Source organism: Bos grunniens, chromosome X (assembly GCF_055505025.1).
Source record: "Bos grunniens cultivar Pamir isolate PY7600 chromosome X, Bosgru_T2T1.0, whole genome shotgun sequence".
Classification (NCBI taxonomy): Eukaryota; Metazoa; Chordata; class Mammalia; order Artiodactyla; family Bovidae; genus Bos; species Bos grunniens.
The window spans coordinates 137,599,675-137,622,122 of NC_141194.1; the positions used below are offsets into that span (position 1 = coordinate 137,599,675).

The following is a 22,448-nucleotide window of genomic DNA, read 5'->3' on the forward strand; positions in this document are numbered from 1 at the left end:
AGGTGCCATAGGATTTGCAGAGTGGTAAATGAGCACTGGCTTCAACTGAAAGTCATCAGCTGCATTAATCCCTAACAAGAGAGTCAGCCTGTCCTTTGAAGCTTTGAAACCAGGCATTGACCTTCTTCCAATAGAAAACCACTTCTTCTACTTCAAAAGTCTGTTGTTTAATATGTAGGCAGCTCAATAATTATCTTGACTAAGTTCTTCTGGATAACTTGCTGTAACTTGTACATCAGCACTTGCTGCTTCACCTTGCACTTTCGTGTGATAGAGACGACTTCTTTCCTTAAACTTCACAAACCAACGTCTGCTGGCTTCAGACTTTCCTTCTGCAGCTTTCTCACTTCTCTCAGCCATCACAGAATAAAAGGGGAGTCCTTTCTCTGAATGAGGCATTGGTTTAAGGGAATGTTGTTGCTGGCTTGATCCTCCAGACCACTAAAAACTTTCTCCAAATCAGCCATAAGGCAGTTCTACGTTCTTATCATTCATGTGTACACTGGAGTAGCACTTTTGATTTCCTTCAAGAACTTTTCCCTTGCATTCACAACTTGTTTAACTGGCATAAGAGGCCTGTCTCAGCTTTCAACATGCCTTCCTTGCTAACCTTCATCATTCTTAGCTTTTGATTTAAAGTGTGACTCTTCCTTTCACTTGAACACCCAGAGGCCATTGTACGGTTAACTGGTTGTTTCAACATTGCTGTGTCTCAGGGAATGGGAAGGCTGGAGGAAAGAAAGAGAGATGGGGGAATGGCCAGTAGAGCAGTCAGAACACACACAGAATTTGTCAATTAAGTTTTCCATCTTATACGGGCATGGTTCTGGAGAAGGCGATGGCACCCCACTCCAGTACTCTTGCCTGGAAAATCCCATGGACAGAGGAGCCTGGTAGGCTACAGTCCATGGGGTCGCGAAGAGTCGGACATGACTGAGCAACTTCACTTTCACTTTTCACTTTGATGCATTGGAGAAGGAAATGGCAACCCACTCCAGTGTTCTTGCCTGGAGAATCCCAGGGATAGGGGAGCCTGGTGGGCTGCCGTCTATGGGGTCACACAGAGTCAGACACGACTGAAGTGACTTAGCAGCAGCAGCAGCATGGGCATGGTTCATGGCATTCCAAAGCAGTTAAGGTAATAATATCAAATATCACTGATCACAGATCACCACAACAAATATATTGATAATAATAATGAAAAAGTTTGAAATATTGTGAGAATTACAAACATGTGACACAGAGACACAAAGTGAGCAAATGTTGTTGGAAAAATGGTGTTAATAGACTTTCTGGACACAGGGTGGCCACAAACCTTCCATTCTTAAAAATCATAATATCTGTGAAGCACAATAAAGCAAAATGCAGTTAAGAAATGTAGGCCTGTATGTGATTATTTCTTTAGGGCAGATTCTTAGAAGTAGAATTCCTTGGTCAAGGAACATTCCCAGTATAAATTTTGATAGACAATCAATAGCAATCGCAAAAGTGCTTTCCAAAAGCAATTTACCACTTTATAGACCTATCAGCAGTGTGTAAGCAAGAGTACTTGACTCCCAGGTGCCAAGTTAGGTACCAGGACAAAAAGATAAAGAAGACACAGTATCTGTCCTTTCAGTGCTTAAAATTATGAGGCATTCTTATAAGTAGGTATCTTCAATATAGCATGGTAAGTTCTGCGACATGGTTCAGAAAGAGGAAGACCATACCGCTTTGTGAAATGCTCTAGATAGTCAAGATCAACACTGTCCAACAGAAATACAACCCAAACCACATATAGAGTTTTAAATTTTATAATTGCCACATTAAAAATGTGATAAGGAACTGGTGGAGTTAATTTAAATAAATTTTGATGTAATCAAATATATATATAAAATATTAACATTTCAGCATGTAATCAATATAAAAAGTATTAATTGGATAATTTACATGATCTCCTTTATATTAAGTCTTTGACTCTGACTAATCACATTTCAAATGTTTGGTAGACATGTGTTGCCACGTTGTGGCTGCCATATTAGACAGTACAGACCTAGGTCATTCAGCATGCATTTCCTGTATCTACTTCTGAAGCATTTCTCCCTGAAGTCTCTCCTTATAAGTGTATATTTGCCTATTTAAGGGGATTGGAATGGGGAAGTATTATCGATTATAAACATTACTAGACACCATCAGTCTTAATTATGAGAAACAAAGGCCAACATCCTAACACAGAGTGCAGGGAAATAACTGCAGAGAGACTTGGAGGTTTCAGCCTATAGAGATATGCAAAAAGTGCTTCTTATGAAGTCAGCCTGCCTTGAGAGCCAAGATGCTTGATTGAGTTTGACAACTGGGGACAGCGAGATACTCCATTTGTTACCTTAACTTTGTAATAAATTTATAATTTCAGAGCATAGCTTTTTGCAATTGGATAAAACAAAAAGGATAAGAATTATAAAATCTATACGACTCAGCACTAAGGAACATTTGTGAGGAGAGCATTAGGAACTGCCATTCTTAATCAACTGAAAAGACATTACTCCTAGAATATCTGAATAGGCAGACACATTCTGTCCAGACATTGAATTTCAGGGTAGTGCAAATATTGGAATGGTACTTCTTGAGAGATCTGGGTAGTGTCCAACTCTACTCATTAAGTTGGTATATTTTTATATAGTTTATATATGTCTTTAAGAAAAAGAATTTTGACGTTGAGGTCAGGAGTCATTGTATTAGATCTACTGTAACCAGTAGTGCTCATTTGTAGGTAAATGTTCTGGCATTGTGCGATTTAGTTTTATTACTTTCTATACCACTCTAATGACAGAAAGTGAAGCGGAACTAAAGAGCCTCTTGATGAGGGTGAAGGAGGAGAGTGAAAAAGCTGGCTTAAAACTAAATATTAAAAAAAAAACTAAGATCATGGCATATGGTCCCATCACTTCATGGCAAATAGAAGGAGAAAACGTGGAAGCAGTGACAGATTTCCTCTTCTTGGGCTCTAAACTCACAGCAGAACAGCAGATGGTGACTGCAGCCATGAAATTAGATGATAATTGCTTCTTGGAAGGAATGCTATGACAAACCTAGATAGTGTGTTTAAAAAGCAAAGACATCACTTTGCCGACAAAGGTCTGTATAGTCAAGGCTATGATCTTTCCAGTAGTCACATGCAGTTGTGAGAGCTGGACCATAAAGAAGGCAAGCACTGAAGAATTGATGCTTTTGAACTGTGGTGCTGGAGAAGACTCTTGATAGTCCCTTGGACTGCAAGGAGATCAAACAAGTCAATCTTAAAAGAAATCGATGCTGAATACTCATTGAAAGGACTGGTGCTGAAGCTGAAGCTCCAATACTTTGGCCACCTGATGAGAACAGCCAACTCTTTGGAAAAGACCCTGATGCTGGGAAAGATTGAGGGAAAGAGAAGGGGGTGACAGAGGATGAGATGGTTGGATGAAATCACCAATTCAATGGATGTGAGTTTGAGCAAACTCCAGGAGATAGTGATGGACAAGGAAGCCTGGCGTGCTGCAATCCATAGGGTTGTGAAGAGTTGGACATGACTTGGCAACTAAACAACAATAACTTGTAGTTTATTGGTGATCAGTTTGTGAAGTTGATTAGAGCACAGAGATAACAGGATTATAGTTCCAATCCTGTTTTTTGAGTTTTCCTACCACTCTTCTCTTTCCTGACTGAGCTCTGGTCACACTGAACTCCTTAGTGTTCTTCACATAATTCATATAAGACTTCAGGGCTTTCTGTAATTCCTTTTCCCTTCTTCCTTGAAGGTTTTTAAACTAGATATTCATATGGGTTCACGTCATTCAAATCTTGGTTCAAATATCACATACTCCAGAAGTTTTCCCTGACTACTCTAATTTTTTTTCCCTTTTTAGCACTTGTTACCGATGGGTATTATTTTACCCACATGAGTTATGGGAGGGTAGAGCTTTTGTTTTTTTATTCACTGCTATAAATAGAAAAACAGTGCCTGGCACAAACTAGGCATTCAAGAAGTACTTGTTAAATCAATATGTGAATATAACTTAACACTGCCCTGTTTGTTCATTACCAGTTGTACCCTTACTTCTAACCAGTGGGCTCATAATGTTTATACTTGGGTTTGGGGGACTTGCTTAAAGTGTGGCTATAAATATGTAACCTAGATCTGGATGGTGATCCACTAGAAGCTAAAGACTATGTATCTTCCTCATTGGGTATCCAAGGCTGATATGCAACCAATGTGTTCAACAGGCTATGTTGGTTGTTTATATCGAACATCCATATTTGTCAGCCAATACCTTTGCATTCATGGCTGTTTATTACCTTTTCCTGTATTCCCGACATTCCCCATGTACCCAGCATATGCTTTGAAAATACCTGTTGAATGAATCAATAAATACATCCCCATAATAGAAGTACTGCCATATCTTTCCCATGGGTGTGTTGGTATATCCTGAAGTTCAATATAGTTTTATACATTGGTCTTAGTGTTAAAAAAATATTATTTCTAAATATATATATATATATGTATATTATTTCTAACAGAACTCAAACACTAGAGTTGCTTAGTTACCCCAATCTACCCTGCACATAAATGCTCTCTTTGATTTCTTTTCACATCTCAGTATGTGGAAGTTCAGTTTGGAGGAGAGAAAAGACCCATAGCCTTGGTACCCATAGTCTGTAGCAAGTCACTTTCATTAGGTATTCATGCAAATGTACATTACAAACAACTTGTTACCTAGAAAGGATACAACTAAACTAAAAAAAAAAAATTATCAAGTTTTACCACCCCCAAAGGGTATTTGACTAATTATGCATACCTTTTTATGTGTCTTGATTGTCTGGAAGCAATCCATTCCATTTATGATGAAAAATTAAACCTTATTTTATTATTTTGAAATGATTCTCAGCACATATATTTTCTCTCTCATTATGTGCCCTTGTGTCTGACTCTTTGTGACCCCATAGACTATACAGTCCATGGAGTTCTCCAGGCCAGAATACTGGAGTGGGTAGCCTTTCCCTTCTCCAGGGGATCTTCCCAACCCAGGGATCAAACCCAGGTCTCCTACATTGCAGGCGGATTCCTTACCAGCTGAGCCACAAGGGAAGCCCCCCTCCCCCGCCCCCCCCCCGCCTTCAAGAAACTAGCTTACCTTAAATAAAGTATATAAAATAGCCCTTGATCTTCAAACCGAGAACTACTATGCCTTTTGTTCTTTATGGCCCATCTAATTTCAAAAAAATATCTGAATCAAGAAAGTCAAACACATTTTCAATATAACTTCTAATATCCATCATATTCAAATTATTTGGGAACTGAATAGACTGAATTTTCTATAAAGCTGATGAATACCTTTAATTGGAGAGAGTATGTTAAACCAACTGTACTTTGAGCAAGGAAATCTCAGGGATGTTCTAATAGAGCTCTATTAGCATGCCATCCTGTACCTTATTCAGAACCAGTATCATCTGAGTTTCCATTGTTTCCAATAATTGCAAGAGAAATTCATCAGAGTGCTGGCCTTAATCCAAATAAAAGGGTAGAAACCATTAAATGCTTAAAAGTTTTAAGGATAAATTAGAAGGTAGGTGTTAGAAATCTCTTTGGCTCAACTCAAAGTGGATGAATGATTTTTAAATAGGCTATCTGGCTAGCTTTCCTGTTCTTGGTTGCTAATTCATATGCTATATATTTGTGTTAGACATATAAATTAGCCCCTATCAGTCCACCTAGGAACAAAAAGGAAAATATGAGATGGCTTATGAACAGATAAACTTTTTTTTCCCTTTTGGTTGATGTTGAAAATTGCAGTGAGAAAACAGGATTACCCCACCTTCTGTCCTAGGCAATGTTTTCTCCTAACATTCTCTTCACTCAGTAATCTCAATCATTCTCACTTCAGCTATTGCTTATGTGCCTACTTGATTCTGCAGTCTTTCCCTAGCCTTTATGTTTCTCCAGAATTTCAAACCCTTGTGTCTGACATGACTTTCTAGATAATCCTTCAGTCCCTGGAACCTGGCATCTCCAAATGTGAATTCACTATATTCCTCCTGGGGTTTCCCAGTTGGCACTAGTAGTAAAGAACCTGCCTGCCAATGCAGGAGACATAAGAGATGTGGGTTTGATCCCTGGGTCAGGAAGATCCCCTAGAGGAAGGCATGGCAACCCACTCCACTATTCTTGCCTTAAGAATCCCATGGACAGAGGAGCCTGGAGGACTGCAGTCCATAGGGTCGTAAGGAGTCGGACATGACTGAAGCGACTTAGCATGCATGCACACATATTCTGCCCATCACTCCTCCCTTCCCCAGACCACCTAGTAAGCATTTAATAAACACATATCTGGTACCAACTATTTGTAGCTAGTACTAAGCTAAGTGTGAAATCCCGAACTCCACCATGCTTTCAGTTCAGTTCAGTTCAGTCACTCAGTCGTGTCCAACTCTTTGCAACCCCATGAATCACAGCACACCAGGCCTCCCTGTCCATCACCAACTCCTGGAATTCACTCAAACTCAAATCCATCGAGTTAGTGATGCATCCAGCCATCTCATCCTCTGTCATCCCCTTTTCCTCCGGCCCCCAATCCCTCCCAGCATCAGAATCTTTTCCAGTGAGTCAACTCTTCTCATGAGGTGGCCAAAGTACTGGAGTTTCAGCTTTAGCATCATTCCTTCCAAAGAATACCCAGGGCTGATCTCCTTCAGAATGGACTGGTTGGATCTCCATGCAGTCCAAGGGACTCTCAAGAGTCTTCTCCAACACCACAGTTCAAAAGCATCAATTCTTCGGCACTCAGATTTCTTCACAGTCCAACTCTCACATCCAACACCATAGTTCAAAGCATCATTTCTTCAGTGCTCAGCCTTCTTCACAGTCCAACTCTCACATCCATATATGACCACTGGAAAAACCATAGCCTTGACTAAATGGACCTTAGTTGGCAAAGTAACGTCTCTGCTTTTGAATATGCTGTCTAGGTTGGTCACAACTTTCCTTCCAAGGAGTAAGCGTCTTTTAATTTCATGGCTGCAGTCACCATCTGCAGTGATTTTGGAACCCCAAAATATAAAGTCTGATACTGTTTCCACTCAGGCTCAAAATCTTAATCATTTTGGTTTCCGTCACTCTTTCCTATGCCCATCCCCAGCACAGCTACACACGTGCACATTAGTGCAAGCACACACCCACCCACTCATACACAGAGTTTGTTGCCAAATCCTGAGATGATGTTTATGCAGTTTCTCCTTAAAGAATCACCTTCTTTGCATTCGCACAGCTACCACCCTAAATGAGGCGCTCATCATTTTTCACCTACATTATCACAATGCCATGCCAATTTGTATTCTTGCCAGAACTTTAGCCTCCAATCCATCCTTCTCCACATTACTACCGGATTTATCTTTTTACAAAGGGTGCTCTGATGATATCATTTATTTGCCTAGAAACCATCAGTGCTCCTCATTGCTATCAAATTAATCTTCCTAAAGAAAACTGATCCTATTACTCATCTATTCAGAAAATGGCAGTGTCTCCCAGTTGCCCAGTAAATTGAATCCAAATAGCTAAGTGTGGCATTCTATGTCCTCTACAATATGGCCCTTATCTACTATTCTGGCCTTAATTTCCACTAACTTTTATACATAGTTAAACTTCAATCAACCCCAGCAACTTCCTTTGCCTCAAATACATCCTCTGCTTTTACAAAGTCATATTTTGTTCATCCTGCCCCCTCACCCCACCCATTCTGGACACCTGCCCCACACATCCTTCAGAGTCTATCTCAAATCCTACTTCCTTCATAAAACCATCCCTGATCAACCAAGTCAATTTTACTCTATTGTTCCTTTAAAACATTTCTTTTAAAACAAAATTTTCTTTTTTTTCCCCCAGATGGCAAACATCACACATGTTCATTGTAAAAAATATAGACAATACAGAAATCATAAAGATGAAAATTAAATTCCTCCATAATCCCCCCATACTGTTAATATGTTGTGGTATATCCTCTCAGCCCTTTCTCCAGACAGCAACATATGTACACACACACACACACACGCACACAGACACACACACGATATAGATCACGCTATTCATACTGTTTAGTAGCCTGATGTTTTTCATTTGATGCATCATAAATATTTCCCATGCCATTACATAGTCTTCTGCAACATGATTTAATAACCACTTAATCTTGTACTATTTATAATATCATCAGTTATTTAATTAATCTTCTACGGCTTGTTTTCTTGCAGCAGTACATTTGTTCGGCCTGACTTGGCAGTTGCAACCCGCTGAAGGACAGCTCTATGAAAATGGAGTTAGCAAGGGGAACAGAGGGACCGAATCCATGGATACTACTTACTCTCCAATTGGAGGAAAAGTTTCCGATAAATCAGAGAAAAAAGGTACAGATCAAAATGATTGATTGATTATTGATTACTTTTTTTCCATTTTGGTCATTAGTGCCAAATCTGGGATGGTTTCATTTCACATTAAATTTCATGATCACTCAAAAGAAATACTCTACGTGAACAGAATAAATACATGTAAATGTCTTGTGAAAAGAGATTCTCTATTGCCTTGAGTATAAACCAATTAAACTGTTCAAATATATTGGCAATTTTCAAAATAGATAAATATTTACAGGATGGAGGTTTCAATACAATGGAAATTGCATTTTACATATAGCTACCCTGAAGCAACGTGGGATTTTGATTAAGTTCTCTGTGTTCAAGCTGAGCATTTATATATAACATTTTACAAAGGGTATATGGAAATTTCTTCTGTTTATAATAAGAAAATGCCTTCTATGTGTGATACAAGGGTGAATGTTTATGTCAATGTGGGGAAATATGAATTGTTTCCTCTTTGGGAAACATGAATTCTTCCTAGTTGGGGAAAAGAAAAAAGCACTTTGAGCATTGAATTGTTAAATTTAACCAACCTAAGCTTGAACTACCTGACTTATTTACAATAAATATCACAGTACCAGCAGTCTGAACATCTTATTTCATGCTAAATTATCTTAGTCTTAAAATTCAAATATTGAAAATTTGTATTGTGATTTCTCTTGATTTGTCTTGATGTAAGATACAGTATAAAAGAGCCCTGTAAAATATCAGTACATCATTTCCAAAAGTAAAAGTTGCAAACAAAATGTATGACCACCACTATTCTAAAAATATTTTTAGATCAAATATAAACAAATGAATAAATGAATGACTCAAACCCTACCCTTAAGAAGCTTATAATTTTATGCGGGTGGAAAAACAGTTTTGGTTCACTAGTTGAGAATAGATTTTTATAGTTATTCTGATTACTATGCTTGTGTTTTTAGTTCCTTTTGTGGAACTTTTATTTTGGGGTCTTGTTTGGTTTTATTTTTCTTTGCTTTTCAAAAAGGAATTTTCCTTTGGTCTATGCTTTAGTAAAAAATTAATGGTTAGGGTTCAGGCAAACAGTATGGTTTATTCTAGTTTTCAATTCACAATGCAGTTTGCTTTATGTCCTTCCTTAGAATTACTGTTTCTAGCCTGAGCTGACCTTTCCCAGCAATTTCATTGTTGCTGCTGAGAGGGGTTGAGGGTAGTACAGGGGTCACAGATGGCGGAGGAAAGGGTCTGAATACACTTGGGCTTGGATATTTTCTCCCTTACCTTCTCTCCTACTATTTATTTAATTCCTTTACATCTGCAAGTATAAGAGCCACCATTTGGCATCATATGCCTAGGTTTTGCCAGGCACACTGAAAATCACGAATTATCTGTTTGGTAAAAAATAACAGGTTATCATATAGCTGCCATCAAAGCATATTCACTTTTTATTCTAATTCAGGTTTCTATAGTCCTTTCCAAAAAAATAGTTTGATGATGATGATGACTAAATTGTATTAAACAATTACCATGTGCCAAAAATTACCCCAGACACTTAATATGTAGAGCTTCCCTGATAGCTCAGTTGGTAAAGAATCTGTCTACAATGCAGAAGACCCTGGTTCGATTCCTGGGTCAGGAAGATGTGCTGGAGAAGGGATAGGCTACCCACTTCAGTATTCTTGGGCTTCCCTTGTGGGTCCACTGGTAAAGAATCCGCCTGCAATGCAGGAGAGCTGGGTTCGATCCCTGGGTTGGGAAGATCCCCTGGAGAAGGGAATAGCTACCCACTCCAATATTCTGGCCTGGAGAATTCCATGGACTGTATAGTCCATGGAGTCACAAAGACTCAGACATGACTGAGCGACTTTCACTTTCATTTAACATGTATTATATCATGAAAGTAACACTGTGGTCCCCATTTTCAAAATGAGAGTTTAAGTAATTTTCCCAAGGTAACAAAGCTAGAAACTGGTGGTCTGATTGCAGAGATCTGTCTCTTAACTTTTGCCTTCTACTGAAATTCACACATGAAATGTAAATAAAAATCACACACAAAAAAAACATTTCATACACTGAAAGGAGAGCCTCAGTGTCTATTCATGATATATTTTAGATAAATTCTGTATGTGTGTCCAACTCTTTGCAACACTATGGACAAACTCTGTATACCTCTCTTTTAATGTACTGTGACAAGTTTCATAAATGAAAAATGGTTTTAAGTTTATGCTCAGTTACAACAAGAAACAGGCCAAAGCAATTTCAATGTAATACTTATTAAGAAGAATCATTAAAGGTTGATGCCATATATTCCAGATTATAATCTTAAACTGACTTTTTATGGAAGTCTAAACAAAACCTTAACAAGAACTGCACATCATAGTCCTGCTCTATTTGGTCTTTACTGCATATTACTTACCAAATGAAAACATAGTACCTCTTTTATAATGTCATGTGTATACTAAACCAATCCTTACAGAAGACGTAATATGCCGTAAGGATGTTTCCAAATGGCCAGTGTATCCATTTACAATTTTCTAGACATCACACAAGCCCATAAATACAGTTCTAAAAACATGTCTTAATATAAACTTGAAAACCAGATCATTCCTTTTACATTGTTTTCTTTACTCTCCTAGAGAATTGGACAATACAGCATTGTAGTTAAGAGCCTGGACTCTGGAGTCAGATTTGGCTTTGAATACTGACTGATTTTGTCATTTACTGGCTCTCTAGCCTCAGGCAATTAACACAGTCTTGCTGAATCAGGGTTTCCCATGTGGCACAGTGATAAAGAATCTGCCTGCCAACGCAGGAGACATAAGAGACTCAGGTTCAATCCCTGGGTCGGGAAGATCCCCTGGAGAAGAGCATGGCAACCCCCTCCAGCATTGTTGCCTGGAGAAGCCCATGGACAGAGGAGCCTGGCGGGCTACAGTCCATAGGGTCACAAAGAGTCAGACACGACTGAAGCACTTTGGAAGCATGCATGCCTTGCTGAACCAGTGTCCTCATCTGCAACATAAGGGTGATAATAATAGTAACTGTCTCTTACAGTGGTTTTAAGAAGTAAATGAGACAATGAATAAAAAGCATATAGCACATATGTTAAGCATATTTTTTAATTTATAAAAATAATTATTATAGGGTCAAATGATTGGAAAATTACCTTGAGTTTATTGGCATCCTACTAGCTACTATGTAATTCCCTGTCTGCCTACAATGAGGAAGACCCAGGTTCAATCCCTGGGTTGGGAAGATCTCCTGGAGAAGGAAATGGCAACCCACTCCAGTATTCTTGCCTGGAAAATCCCATGGACGGAGAAGCCTGGTATACTACAGTCCATGGGGTTGCAAAGAGTCGGACTTGACTGAGCGACTTGACTTACTTTACTTATTAGCTACTATAGATCCTGCTTTCTAACTGACATCAACTTTTTCATTTCAAATGATGTCCTCCCTAGTGTTTAGATGTTTTCTCTCTTTAAAGTTTCATCTCTCTTTACTTATCCACTTAGCGTCTATTATTTTTAAATTATCATCATCTTCATCATCAAAGGCATGGATAAGTAGAATGGCACTTTAAAAATAATCAAATTCTACCGGACTTGGTCCCCCATTAACAGTAGCTGTGTGTATCTGCTTCTCATTAGGAGATGAAAGAATTTTCTTATCGCTTAGTTTTCAAAATGGAAGAAAAAAAGAATATTTGATTATAGACATTTAATGTGCTAGAATTTTCTTTTTGAAATTTATCTGAATAATTTACATTTAATTTCAAAAAGAAGACATAAGTCACAACCACATGTTGGAATCTACCAGAAAAATCAGTTATCCATTGTTCAGCAATGTAGTATTGAAAGTATTGTTCTAAAACAGGCCCTACTACCTTAGAAGCTAACAAACTAGCCATAACTCACTCTCTTTAGCTCATAAATATTATGTAACAACTGGTTTAAACAAAGAAGGGGATATAAACAAATGAGAGACTTGTTCCCAGACCTGAGTCATGTAATGTCCATAAACTGAACTACAGATAACTGCAGTGTAATTTATCAACAGATACAGAATGTTAAAATCTTAAAGATTATCAAATCCAACATCTTTATTTAAAGATGAAGAAACTGAGGTCCAGAAGGGTCAAGAACACACAGAGAGAACTGGGGCTAGAAAAGGACACCTGGTTCTACCTCTTTTGTTTTTTCATCTGTTATTGTAATAATGTAACACAAACTAAACATATCAATTGCTAAAGAGGTTTTCTAAGAGGGTATCAAAGACAAAAACTGAGCCAGCAAGAAAAGCTGTTTTATTCAGGCCATAGCAATAGACAGAACACCCCAGATTCAAAGATCAGAGTGTGTGGGCCAGGCGGTTTTGCCCAAGACTTATCAGAGGAGTACATGATTTACAGTTGGAATTGTTTGGTACTCAGGGGAAATCTCCATCACTCAGATGAACAGGAAATATTTTCTGTCTATCTAGTTGAAGGGAAACAAATAGTTCTAATCTCAGCTAATTATTTATGAGAGAGAATGGGAAATTGGAGAATCTGTATCTGGTCTTTCAGCAGGTTCCAGCCAGAAGGGAAAGATCTGTGTAAACAAGGGAGTCGTATACAATTCTGTGGGAGTCCTGAGAAAGAAAGGACAGAGAGCTTTAATCTAATAAATCATAGGCAAAAAGGTTTTCAACTTGGTTATTTCTGTTTATTTGTTTTGTGGTAAGCCACTTCCTAAAGCATAAAAGGGTTGGAAGGACGTCTGAAAGCAAAAGCTTGGGGGAATCTCTTAACCAGCTCTGTACTCCAGGAGCATAAGGCTGAGGTAAAATCCAGCAATGTCAGTAGCAATTTGAATGTGGAGAAAGTTTATTGGGTAGATGAGGAGACTGAATTCCTGCGGGTTGTATGCCCAAATAGAGCACCAGGAATGACAAGGGTGGGTGGAGAGACCAAAAACTAAAGGACAGTAAGCGAAATTCGCTCAGTCATGTCCGATTCTTTGCAATCCCATGGACTGTACAGTCCATGGAATTCTCTAGGCCAGAATACTGGAGTGGGTAGCTGTTTCCTTCTCCAGGGATCTTTCCAACCCAGGGATCAAACCCAGGTCTCCTGCATTGCAAGCAGATTCTTTACCAGCTGAGCCACCAGGAAAGTCCAAAGGATAATAAAGATAGCCTTTATCTCCTTTACAATTTTTGCAAAAGGCTGGCCTTGGGGAGAAGTGACATTTCGTTTATGTTAATCCTACAAAACCTACCTCTGCAAAGTTGAAGACAAAGAGCTAAGATATTTTCTAGTCAACATCTGCTGACTGTACAACCAGGTAAACAATGTATAGCTGATTAATATGACGCAGTTTACAGCCTGTCTTGAAGATGCTTCAGCGAAGACTAAACTGACTGTAGCTTCACCTCTCTAGGCTCCAATTTCTCCTCTGGAAAAAAAAAAAGGAGTTGGCTTTGCAGGGGAGAAAAAATAATTTTCCCTCTACCCTTCTAGGTTCTTGGATGAGACCCCCTTGTAATAAAAAGAAAGATAAACAGGAGAAAAACAAGCAAGTTAAATAACATGTATTCCTCCTGTATTCATGGGAGATACCCAGGAAAACTGAGCAACTGTCCAAAATGACCTAAGTCAAGTGAAGACAAAAGATGTGAGGGGAGTCAGTCAAGGGAGGGTATTAGGAAAAGCAGAGTAAATAGTATGGTTTATGCAGATTTAAGTCATTTCCTTCTCTGATCAGAGCTTCTAAAGATTTAGAATTACCCTTCTCTTTCTTGTAGAGAGAATGAGTGCTTGTGTGCTCAGTGGCTCAGTCGTGTCCAACTCTTTGTGACCCCATGGACTGTAGCTTGCCAGGCTCCTCTGTCCATGGGATTCTCCAGGCAAGAATACTGGAGTGGGTTGCCATGCCCTCCTCCAGGGGACCTTCCCAACCTGGGATTGAACCCGGGTCTCTGTCATCTCCTGCACTGGTAGGCAGGTTCTTTGCCACTGAGCCATCTGGGAAGCCCAGAGAGGGGGGAGATACCCATACAAATGGAGATTTCCCTTATAAGTCTTGCAAAGGATAACTTTTAACTTGTAATTTTTAACTTGCTAAAGGGTCTCTTGTAAAAGGGTAAGTCCTACTCACTTGTCAGATCTTTTCCTATGTCTAATGTTTCTCAAGAATAATCAACTCACGATAACCCTTATGCCAAAGAGGAATATTTTGGGGTGGCAAATTCTGCTCCCCTTCGGCTTGTAAACCTTTTGGTGGGGGAGGGGTCGTGGGAAGTGAAATACTGTTTGCAAATAAAATCTTACCTGGAAATTAGAAACAGATAAGGCTTTTATCTGTTATATATTTCCAATTGCCAGGTAAGATTTCATTTGTCAGTTGGACAAGCTTGTCTCTAAGGTCCATTCTAGCTATTTACGAGTCAGTGAATTCAAATTATGCAATAAATGAAGAACAATTAGTCATCCCAAGTAAAACTTGACCTATTTTTGCAAAAGAGCCATCTACTCCTGGAAAGTGGTTGAAATGTGTGTCTATAAAATTTGTAAACCACGTTTTTCTCTTTAAAGTACTTGCAAAGAATTCTGTTGTAATTCAAATAGTTAATTCCCAATTTTCTGCATTATAAGTTTCAGTTTTTGACATGTATGTTAACAATAATCATCTGCACTTAGAAAGCATTTACAATTTTAAAATACTTTAATGTCTTTTATCCACATAACAGTTTTATGAGGTAGCAGCTATTGTTACCCTTGTTTTATAGTTGAAAAGCAAAGTGCAAGAAGGTTAAGTGACTTGCGTTGCTTAGTAGACATAACTACAGGCAGAACTCAGATTAGAATCCAGTGTCTTTACTGTTATCTCAGCACCCTTCTTTGAGTCTTTTCTTTTTATAAAACATTCTTTTTTCAAGGCCAATTGTTTAAATAATTGCTGTCCTGATCAAAGATCTCAATGAGAAGAGTGATATCCTTTCCCTAAGAGCACTTTTTTTTTTGCCTTTTCTGCACTGTATTTTTTTATCTTATTTAATTTTTCTTGTAATTCCTTTTAAACCTTTTATTCTCCCACTACATGTATTACCATATCTTCCCCATGTGAATAGTCATCGGTAGTTATCCATTTTCTAGTCCCACGACCAATATAAAAAGTCACCATACCCACCATGTTTTATCAGTTTTCTCTTGCTTTATCCTTAACGTCTATTTTCCAAAGCATTCTAGCTGCCATCATTACTTAATTTCAGACTTAATCTTCTTACCTGTCTCTATAGTGTTCTGCATTAAAAAAAAATTATTGAAGTATAGTTAATTTACTGCATTAAATAGTTGTGTACAGCATGGTGGTGGTTTATCGTTAAGTCATGTCTGACTCTTGCAACCCCATAGATTGTAGCCCACCAGGACCCTCTGTCCATGGGATTTCCCAGGCAAAAATACTGGATTGCCATTTACAGCATAGTGATTCAGTATTTGTACAGACTATACTTCAGTGTAACTTATTATAATGGCTATAATTCTCTGTTATACAATATTATCTTGGTTGCTTATCTATTTAATCTTTTAACCCCATATTTCTAATTTGTCACTTCCCTTTCCACACTGGTAACCATTAGTTTGTTTTTTATATCTGTGAATCTGCTTCTATTTTCCATATATATTCATTTGTATTGTTTTTTAGATTCTATATATAAATTATATCATACAAGTATTTGTCTTTCTTTGACTTGTTTCACTAAGCATAATATTCTCTAGGTTCATCCATGTTGCTGCAAACAGTGATATTTTATTCTTTTTATGGCTGAGTAATATGCCATTGTGTGTGGAATATATGTGTATATACCACATCTGAAGCCAGTCATCTGTTGATGGGCAGTAGGGCTCCTTCCATTTCTTGATCATTGTAAATAAAGATGCTGTGAACATTGGGATGCCTGTAACTTTTCATTTTTTCTATTTATATACCCAGGAGTTGGATAGCTGGATCATATGATAGTTTAATTTTTATATTTTTTTGAGGCAACTCCATACTATTGGTGTGTGCACCAATTTACATTCCCACCAACAGTGTACAAGGATCCCTTCACTCCACATTCATTCTAGCCTTGGTTATTTGTAGACTTTTTGATGATAGCCATTCTGATAGTTGTGAGGTGATATCTCATTTTTGTTTTGATTTGCATTTCTCTAATAATTAGCAGTGTTGAGCATCTTTTCATGTGCCTGTTAGCCATCTGTATATCTTATTTGATAAAACATCTGTTTAAGTCTTCTGTCCACTTTTTGATTGGGTTGTTAATTTTTTGATATTGATTGTAAGAGCTCTTTGTATATTTTAGGTATTAACCCCTTGTTGGTCATATTGTTTGCAAATTTTTTCTTCCTTTCAGTAGGCAGTTTTTTCATTTAGTTTACTTGTTTCCCTCACTATGAAAAAGCTTTTAAATTTGATTAGGTCTGATTTGTTTATTTTTGCTTTTATTTCTTTTCCCTTAGGAGACAAATCCCCAAAAAATGTTGCTGTGATTTATGTCAAAGAGTGTTCTACCTGTGTTTTCTTCTAGGAGTTCTGTGGTTTCAGGTCTTGCATTTAGGTTTTTAATCCATTTTGAGTTTATTTTTGCATATAGTGTGAGGAAATGTTTTGACCTCATTGATTTACATGTATCTGTTCAGTTTTCCCAACAGCACTTGTTGAAGAGTCTGTCTTTTCTCCATTGTATAATTTTGCCTGCTTTGTCATAGATTAGGTGACCATAGGTGCATGGTTTAATCTCTGGGTTTTCTATCCTGTTCCATTGATCTATGTGTCTGATTTAGTGCCAGTACCATGCTTTTTGATTACTGTAGCTTTATATTATAGTATGAACTCTGGGAACATGATACCTCCAGCTTTGTTCTTTATTCTCAAGATTGCTTTGGCAATTCAGGGTCTTTTTGTGGTTCCATATGAATTTTAATGTTGTTGTTCTAGGTTCTGTGAAAAATGTCATGGGTATTTTAATAGGAATTGCATTAAATCTGTATATTGCTTTGGATAGTACGGCCATTTTAACAATACTAATTCTTCCAATGCAAGAGCGTGGGATACCTTTCCATTTCTTTGTATCATCTTCAGTTTCCTTCATCAATGTTTTATAGTTTTCAGAGTATAGGTCTTTCACCTCCTTGATTAAGTTTTTCTTAGATATTTTATTCTTTCTCTTTCTGATAGTTAATTATTAATGTATAGAAAAGCAACTGATTTCTGTACATTAGTCTTGTATCCTGCAACTTTGTGGAGTTCGTTTGTTACTTCTTATAGTTTGAGGATGAAGACTTTAGGGTTTTCTATATGAAGTATCATGTCATCTTCAAAGAGTGACACTTTTAATTCTTCCTTTCCAATTTGGATGCCTTTTATTTCTTTTCATTGTCTGATTTCTGTGGCTTGAAATTCCAATACTATGTTAAATAGAAGTGGCCATCCTTGTCTTGTTCCTGAATTTAGAGGAAAGGCTTTCTTTTTCACCATTGAGTATGATGTTAGCTGTGTGTTTGTCATAAATTGTCTTTATTATGTTGAGATATGTTCCCTCTACCCACTTTAATGAGAGTTTGCATCACTAATGGATGTTAAATTTTTGTCAAATGCTTTTTCTATGTCTGTTGAGATGATCATGTGATTTCTATTTCCATTCCTCCTTTTGTTTATGTTGTGTATCACATTGATTGATATGTGAATTCTGAAGCATCCTTGCATCCTTGGAATAATTCCAGCTTGGTCATGGTATCTCATTCTTTCTGTGTATTGTTGGATTTGGTTTGCTAATATTTTGTTAAGGAATTTTGCATGTATATTTCATCAAATACATTGGCCTGTCATTTTCTTTTTTTTAGTTGTGCCTTTGTCTGATTTTGGTATCAGGGTAATGGTGGCCTCGAATGAATTTGGGGATGTTCCATCCTCTTCAACTTTTTAGGATAGTTGGAGGATAAGTATTAGTTCTTCTTTATATGTTTTATTCCCCCATGAAGCTGTCTGGTCCTGGACTTTTGTTTGCTGGGAGTTTTGTAATTACACCTTCATTTTTACTACTAGTGGTCACTCTGGTCATATTGTCTGTTTCTTCTTGATCCAGTCTTGGAAGATTGTATCTTTTAAGAAATGTGTCTATTTCTTATAGGTTGTCCAAGTTGTTGGCATACATAAGGGTCTTGTTTATTTTTTTTTAATCTAATCAGCCATCCTGTCTTTTGATTGGAGCATTTAGTCCATTGATGTTTAAAGTAATTTTGATAGATATGTACTTATTGCCATTTTATTACTTGTTTTCCATCGATTCTAAATGATAATCTTGCTGGGTAAAGTATACTAGGTTGCAGGTTTTTCCCTTTTAGGACTTTGAATACATTATGCTACTCCATCTGGCCTGCACAGTTTCTATGGAGAGATCCGCTGATAGCATTATGGCGATTCTCTTGTATATGACTCTGTTTTTTCTCTTCTGCTTTAGAATTCTCTTTAACTTCTGCCATTTTAATTATGAAATTTCTTGATATGGGTCTGTTTGGGCTTATCTTGTTTGGGATCGTCTGTGATTCCTGTACCTAGATATCTCTTTCCTTCTTCAAGTTTGGGACTTTTTTAGTCATAATTTCCTCAAATACATTTTTGATGCCCTTCTGTCTATTTTCTGTTTTGGGGAGTCTGAATATGTTGGAAAGTTTAATGTTATCTTAGAGATCTCTTAAGTTGTATTCGTTTTTTAAAATGTATTCTTCTTTCTGCTGTTCTGGTTCAGTGGTTGGTATTATTCTATCTTCCAGACCACTATGTGTTCTCTGTATCACTCAGTCTGCTCTTCATTCCCTCTAGGGGGTCTTTTTGTTTCAGCTTTTGAATTATTCATTTCTGATTGGGCTACTTCCTTGTTAAAGTGTTCATTGTTTAGATCAATTCTTTTCCATAATTTAGTTAACATTTTTATACCAATGTTTTGAATTCTTTATCTGATAAATGATTATCTGATAATTTGTTTATTTCTGTTTCAGTATTCATTTTTTCAGGGCTTTTCTCTTGTTCTTTCAATTGTGAGTAGCTCCTCTGCGTTTTAATTTTGCTCAACTTTTTCCATCTGTGTGTGCATGCTCAGTTGCTTCAGTCATGTTGGACTCTGTGCAACCCTATGTAGCAGTTACCTATTATGGTCTTGAAAGAGTTTTCTTATGTGGGAGCATCTCTATACAGACTGATTGTGCCCAGTGCCTTTGATGGGACAACTGGTTTTGTTGTGGATGCAGATCAGAATTTTTCCTCAGGGTGTGCTGGCAGTGATTGCCTTGGTAGTGTGTGGGGCTGGAAATGAAGGAGTTAGAGATGGTCAGGGTGTGAGGTGGGGCTTCCTCTCTGCTCAGTGGTTATCAGTGCTCTGTCAGGAACAGGGTCTGATACCAAGTTGCTGGAGCAGAAGCCCCAAGGGTGGGGCTCAAACTGGCTGTGTTTCCTTTTAAGTGTGTGATTTCCCCTCACCCCGCACTGGGACATTTGCCTCAGAGGAGGGGAGTGGTGCAGTAAGTGGGGCCCATGTGCAGACAGAGGCCTCATGCGCTGCCTGTATAGGGGTCTGCAGCTCTACTCAGATGCAGCCTCGGGTGTGAGCCCCCTTCATCACTCACAGTTGATCACTGCACTGCCTCCACCAGCCCTGGTCCCTTGTGGAACTGCTCCGCAGATCTGGTAGGAACCGCCTGGACTCTGCGTGTATCAAGTAGTCAACTGTGGAGAGCAGCTGCCCTCAGAGATCTGGGCTGCTTCTGAGGTGCTGCCTGAGGAAGTGTCAACCACAGTTACCACGATTCCACTGGGGCTCTGCCCCGCTACACTGAGTCACTTCTGCGTCCCATGATCTAATCTTTTCTCTCAATCCTCTGTTTCCCAGATCCAGTGCCATGCTGTGGCCTGGAGTGCGTGGGGCCAGAGTGTTCACTCTGCTCAGGCTGTGGTGCATGGCAAGGTGGTCTCAGGAAACCCAGCATCTGCTAGGGCAGATGTCTTTCTTCCCTGCCTGAGGGCAAGTCAGTGAGTCCAGTCTTCTCACAAGCAGAGTCCCGCCTTCACCAGACTTTCTATCTGATTCAGTGGTCCTCCAGACAGCTAAAGGGGGCTTGTCTTCTTCACACAATACTCACAGACTGGGCTGTCCAGTCTGTGGCTCACGCTGCTCCCTCCCCAGGGCTGGTATCTGCCCATGTGGTCTTCCTTTTCCTCCAAGTCCACTCCCAGGAACACAGGTCCCAACCAGAGACTTTTCTCTCTGTCCTTCCCATTATGTGGGTATCTTTCTTACAGCCTTGGTCATACAGGAGTCCTTCTACCAGTTTACAGTTAGTTTTCAGTGAGGATTGTCCCACACGTAGATGTACTTTTTAAAATAATTATTTATTTATTTTGGCTGTGCCAGTTCTTAGTTGCGGTACAGGGAACCTTCAGTCTTCACAACGTGTGGGATCTTTCAGTCTTCACAACGTGTGGGATCTTTAGTTGTGGCATGCGAACTCTAGCTGCAGCATGTGGGACCTAGTTCACTGACCGGGATCAAACCCAGATGCTGTGCATTGGGAGTGTGGAGTCTTAGCCATGGGAACACCAGGAAAGTCTTGTACATGTATTTTTGATATGTTCCTAGAGGGATGTGACCTCCACATCCTCTTACTCTGCTGTCTGGATCTCCCTCCTCTCCCTAAGAGTACTTTGCAAATCTTTTATTTCACACCAAAGTTCTAGGTTCTCCAAACAGTCCCTCCTTCTCAAAGCAGTACACATGCAGTTGCACTCAAACAAGTACCCTTGGGAATTGAAAGTTAAGCAGCAACACAAAATGCACCTTTCTGACCTTTCCTTGTAGACTTAGCTGAAGAGGGGTGTGTGTGTGTGTGTGTGTGTGTGTTGTTTTTGTTTTTTGGCTTTGTTTTCTTTTGACCTACAGCATAGTTACATTTGGCGGCCATTTATGCAATAACAATTCTGGACCCTGAACAACAGGTTGAATTCTAAATTTACTTACAGTTTCACTATATTTATTTCATAGACCCAGTCAGTAAAGATTCATTTTGTACCAAAGTAAAAAACTGCTGCAACTCCATCCAGGTAATCATTGTGCATTCAGATGGAACATAATCCTGCATTAGAATTCTGTGGTTCTTCAATATTCTTTCATAGGACATGTGGATATTAAAATGCACTCAGCTGCCCTTTGAGTCAACCATAGTTTCAGTAGCTTTTACTTAAAGGATATGAAAGCCTAGGACACTGTTGTAGAATTGGGAATAATTCATATAAGCACAACAAACCACATGAATAAAATAGTAGTCATGTACTAACAAAGCCAACAATGTTGGGACCATAACATTATTATTTTTAAAGATTGATGGCAAATTACAGTAAATGTTTCCTTTAATGCCATATAGATGTTTCTCTAACACAGGGTTTCAGGGGGCTCAGCTAGAGTGCTGCAGCTTGTTTTCAACTACATTAAATCACTTTATCAATATACTTCAGTTTTAACAAAAGCTTTTCTAAAGCTTACTGGAGACCTGACTTCTCAAATAGATTTATGGAAAGAGTTCACTATTTACTCACAGGTAAGCTTATTTACAGTATAAAAAATTCATGCTAAATGTTCTTGGCCATATATGTTTTATGTTTTACCCTTGTTTCATTTTAATCCTCTTTCTTGTTTTAATCATCTTCCTTTTTAAATAACTTTTTTTTAAAAAACATACCTGTGATGCCATGTAGAATGTGTCTGCCTTTTGATCCCTCTGGCCCAGTAGTCTACCTCTGACAGAGGCACCAAGTGGTATGCTATAGAATGACATATTTCTCCTCCTGAACTAGTCCTTGAAAGGCTAGAGAATCTTCCCATATTGTGCTAACAATATCTTATATTTTTTTGGAAGAAATAATCCATTGTAGAAATTTATCAGCCACATGTATATCTAATCCTATGGAGGGCCCGCTTGTATTATTTTTGGAGAAAGTTCAAACATTTACTAGCTTTTTCATGAAGTCAAAGGTAAC

General features: G+C 38.4%; 1 protein-coding gene across 2 annotated transcripts in view; it reads left to right on the forward strand.

The window, feature by feature from the left end:
• The window catches only part of TENM1 (teneurin transmembrane protein 1), a 904,402-nt gene that overhangs the window by 583,396 nt on the left and 298,558 nt on the right, over nt 1–22,448 (forward strand). For both annotated transcript variants that reach the window (XM_086388154.1, XM_086388153.1), the window contains exon 9: nt 8,257–8,409. In XM_086388154.1, coding sequence (XP_086244280.1) covers nt 8,257–8,409 — 153 coding nt within the window. The remainder of the gene's footprint in view (nt 1–8,256; nt 8,410–22,448) is intronic.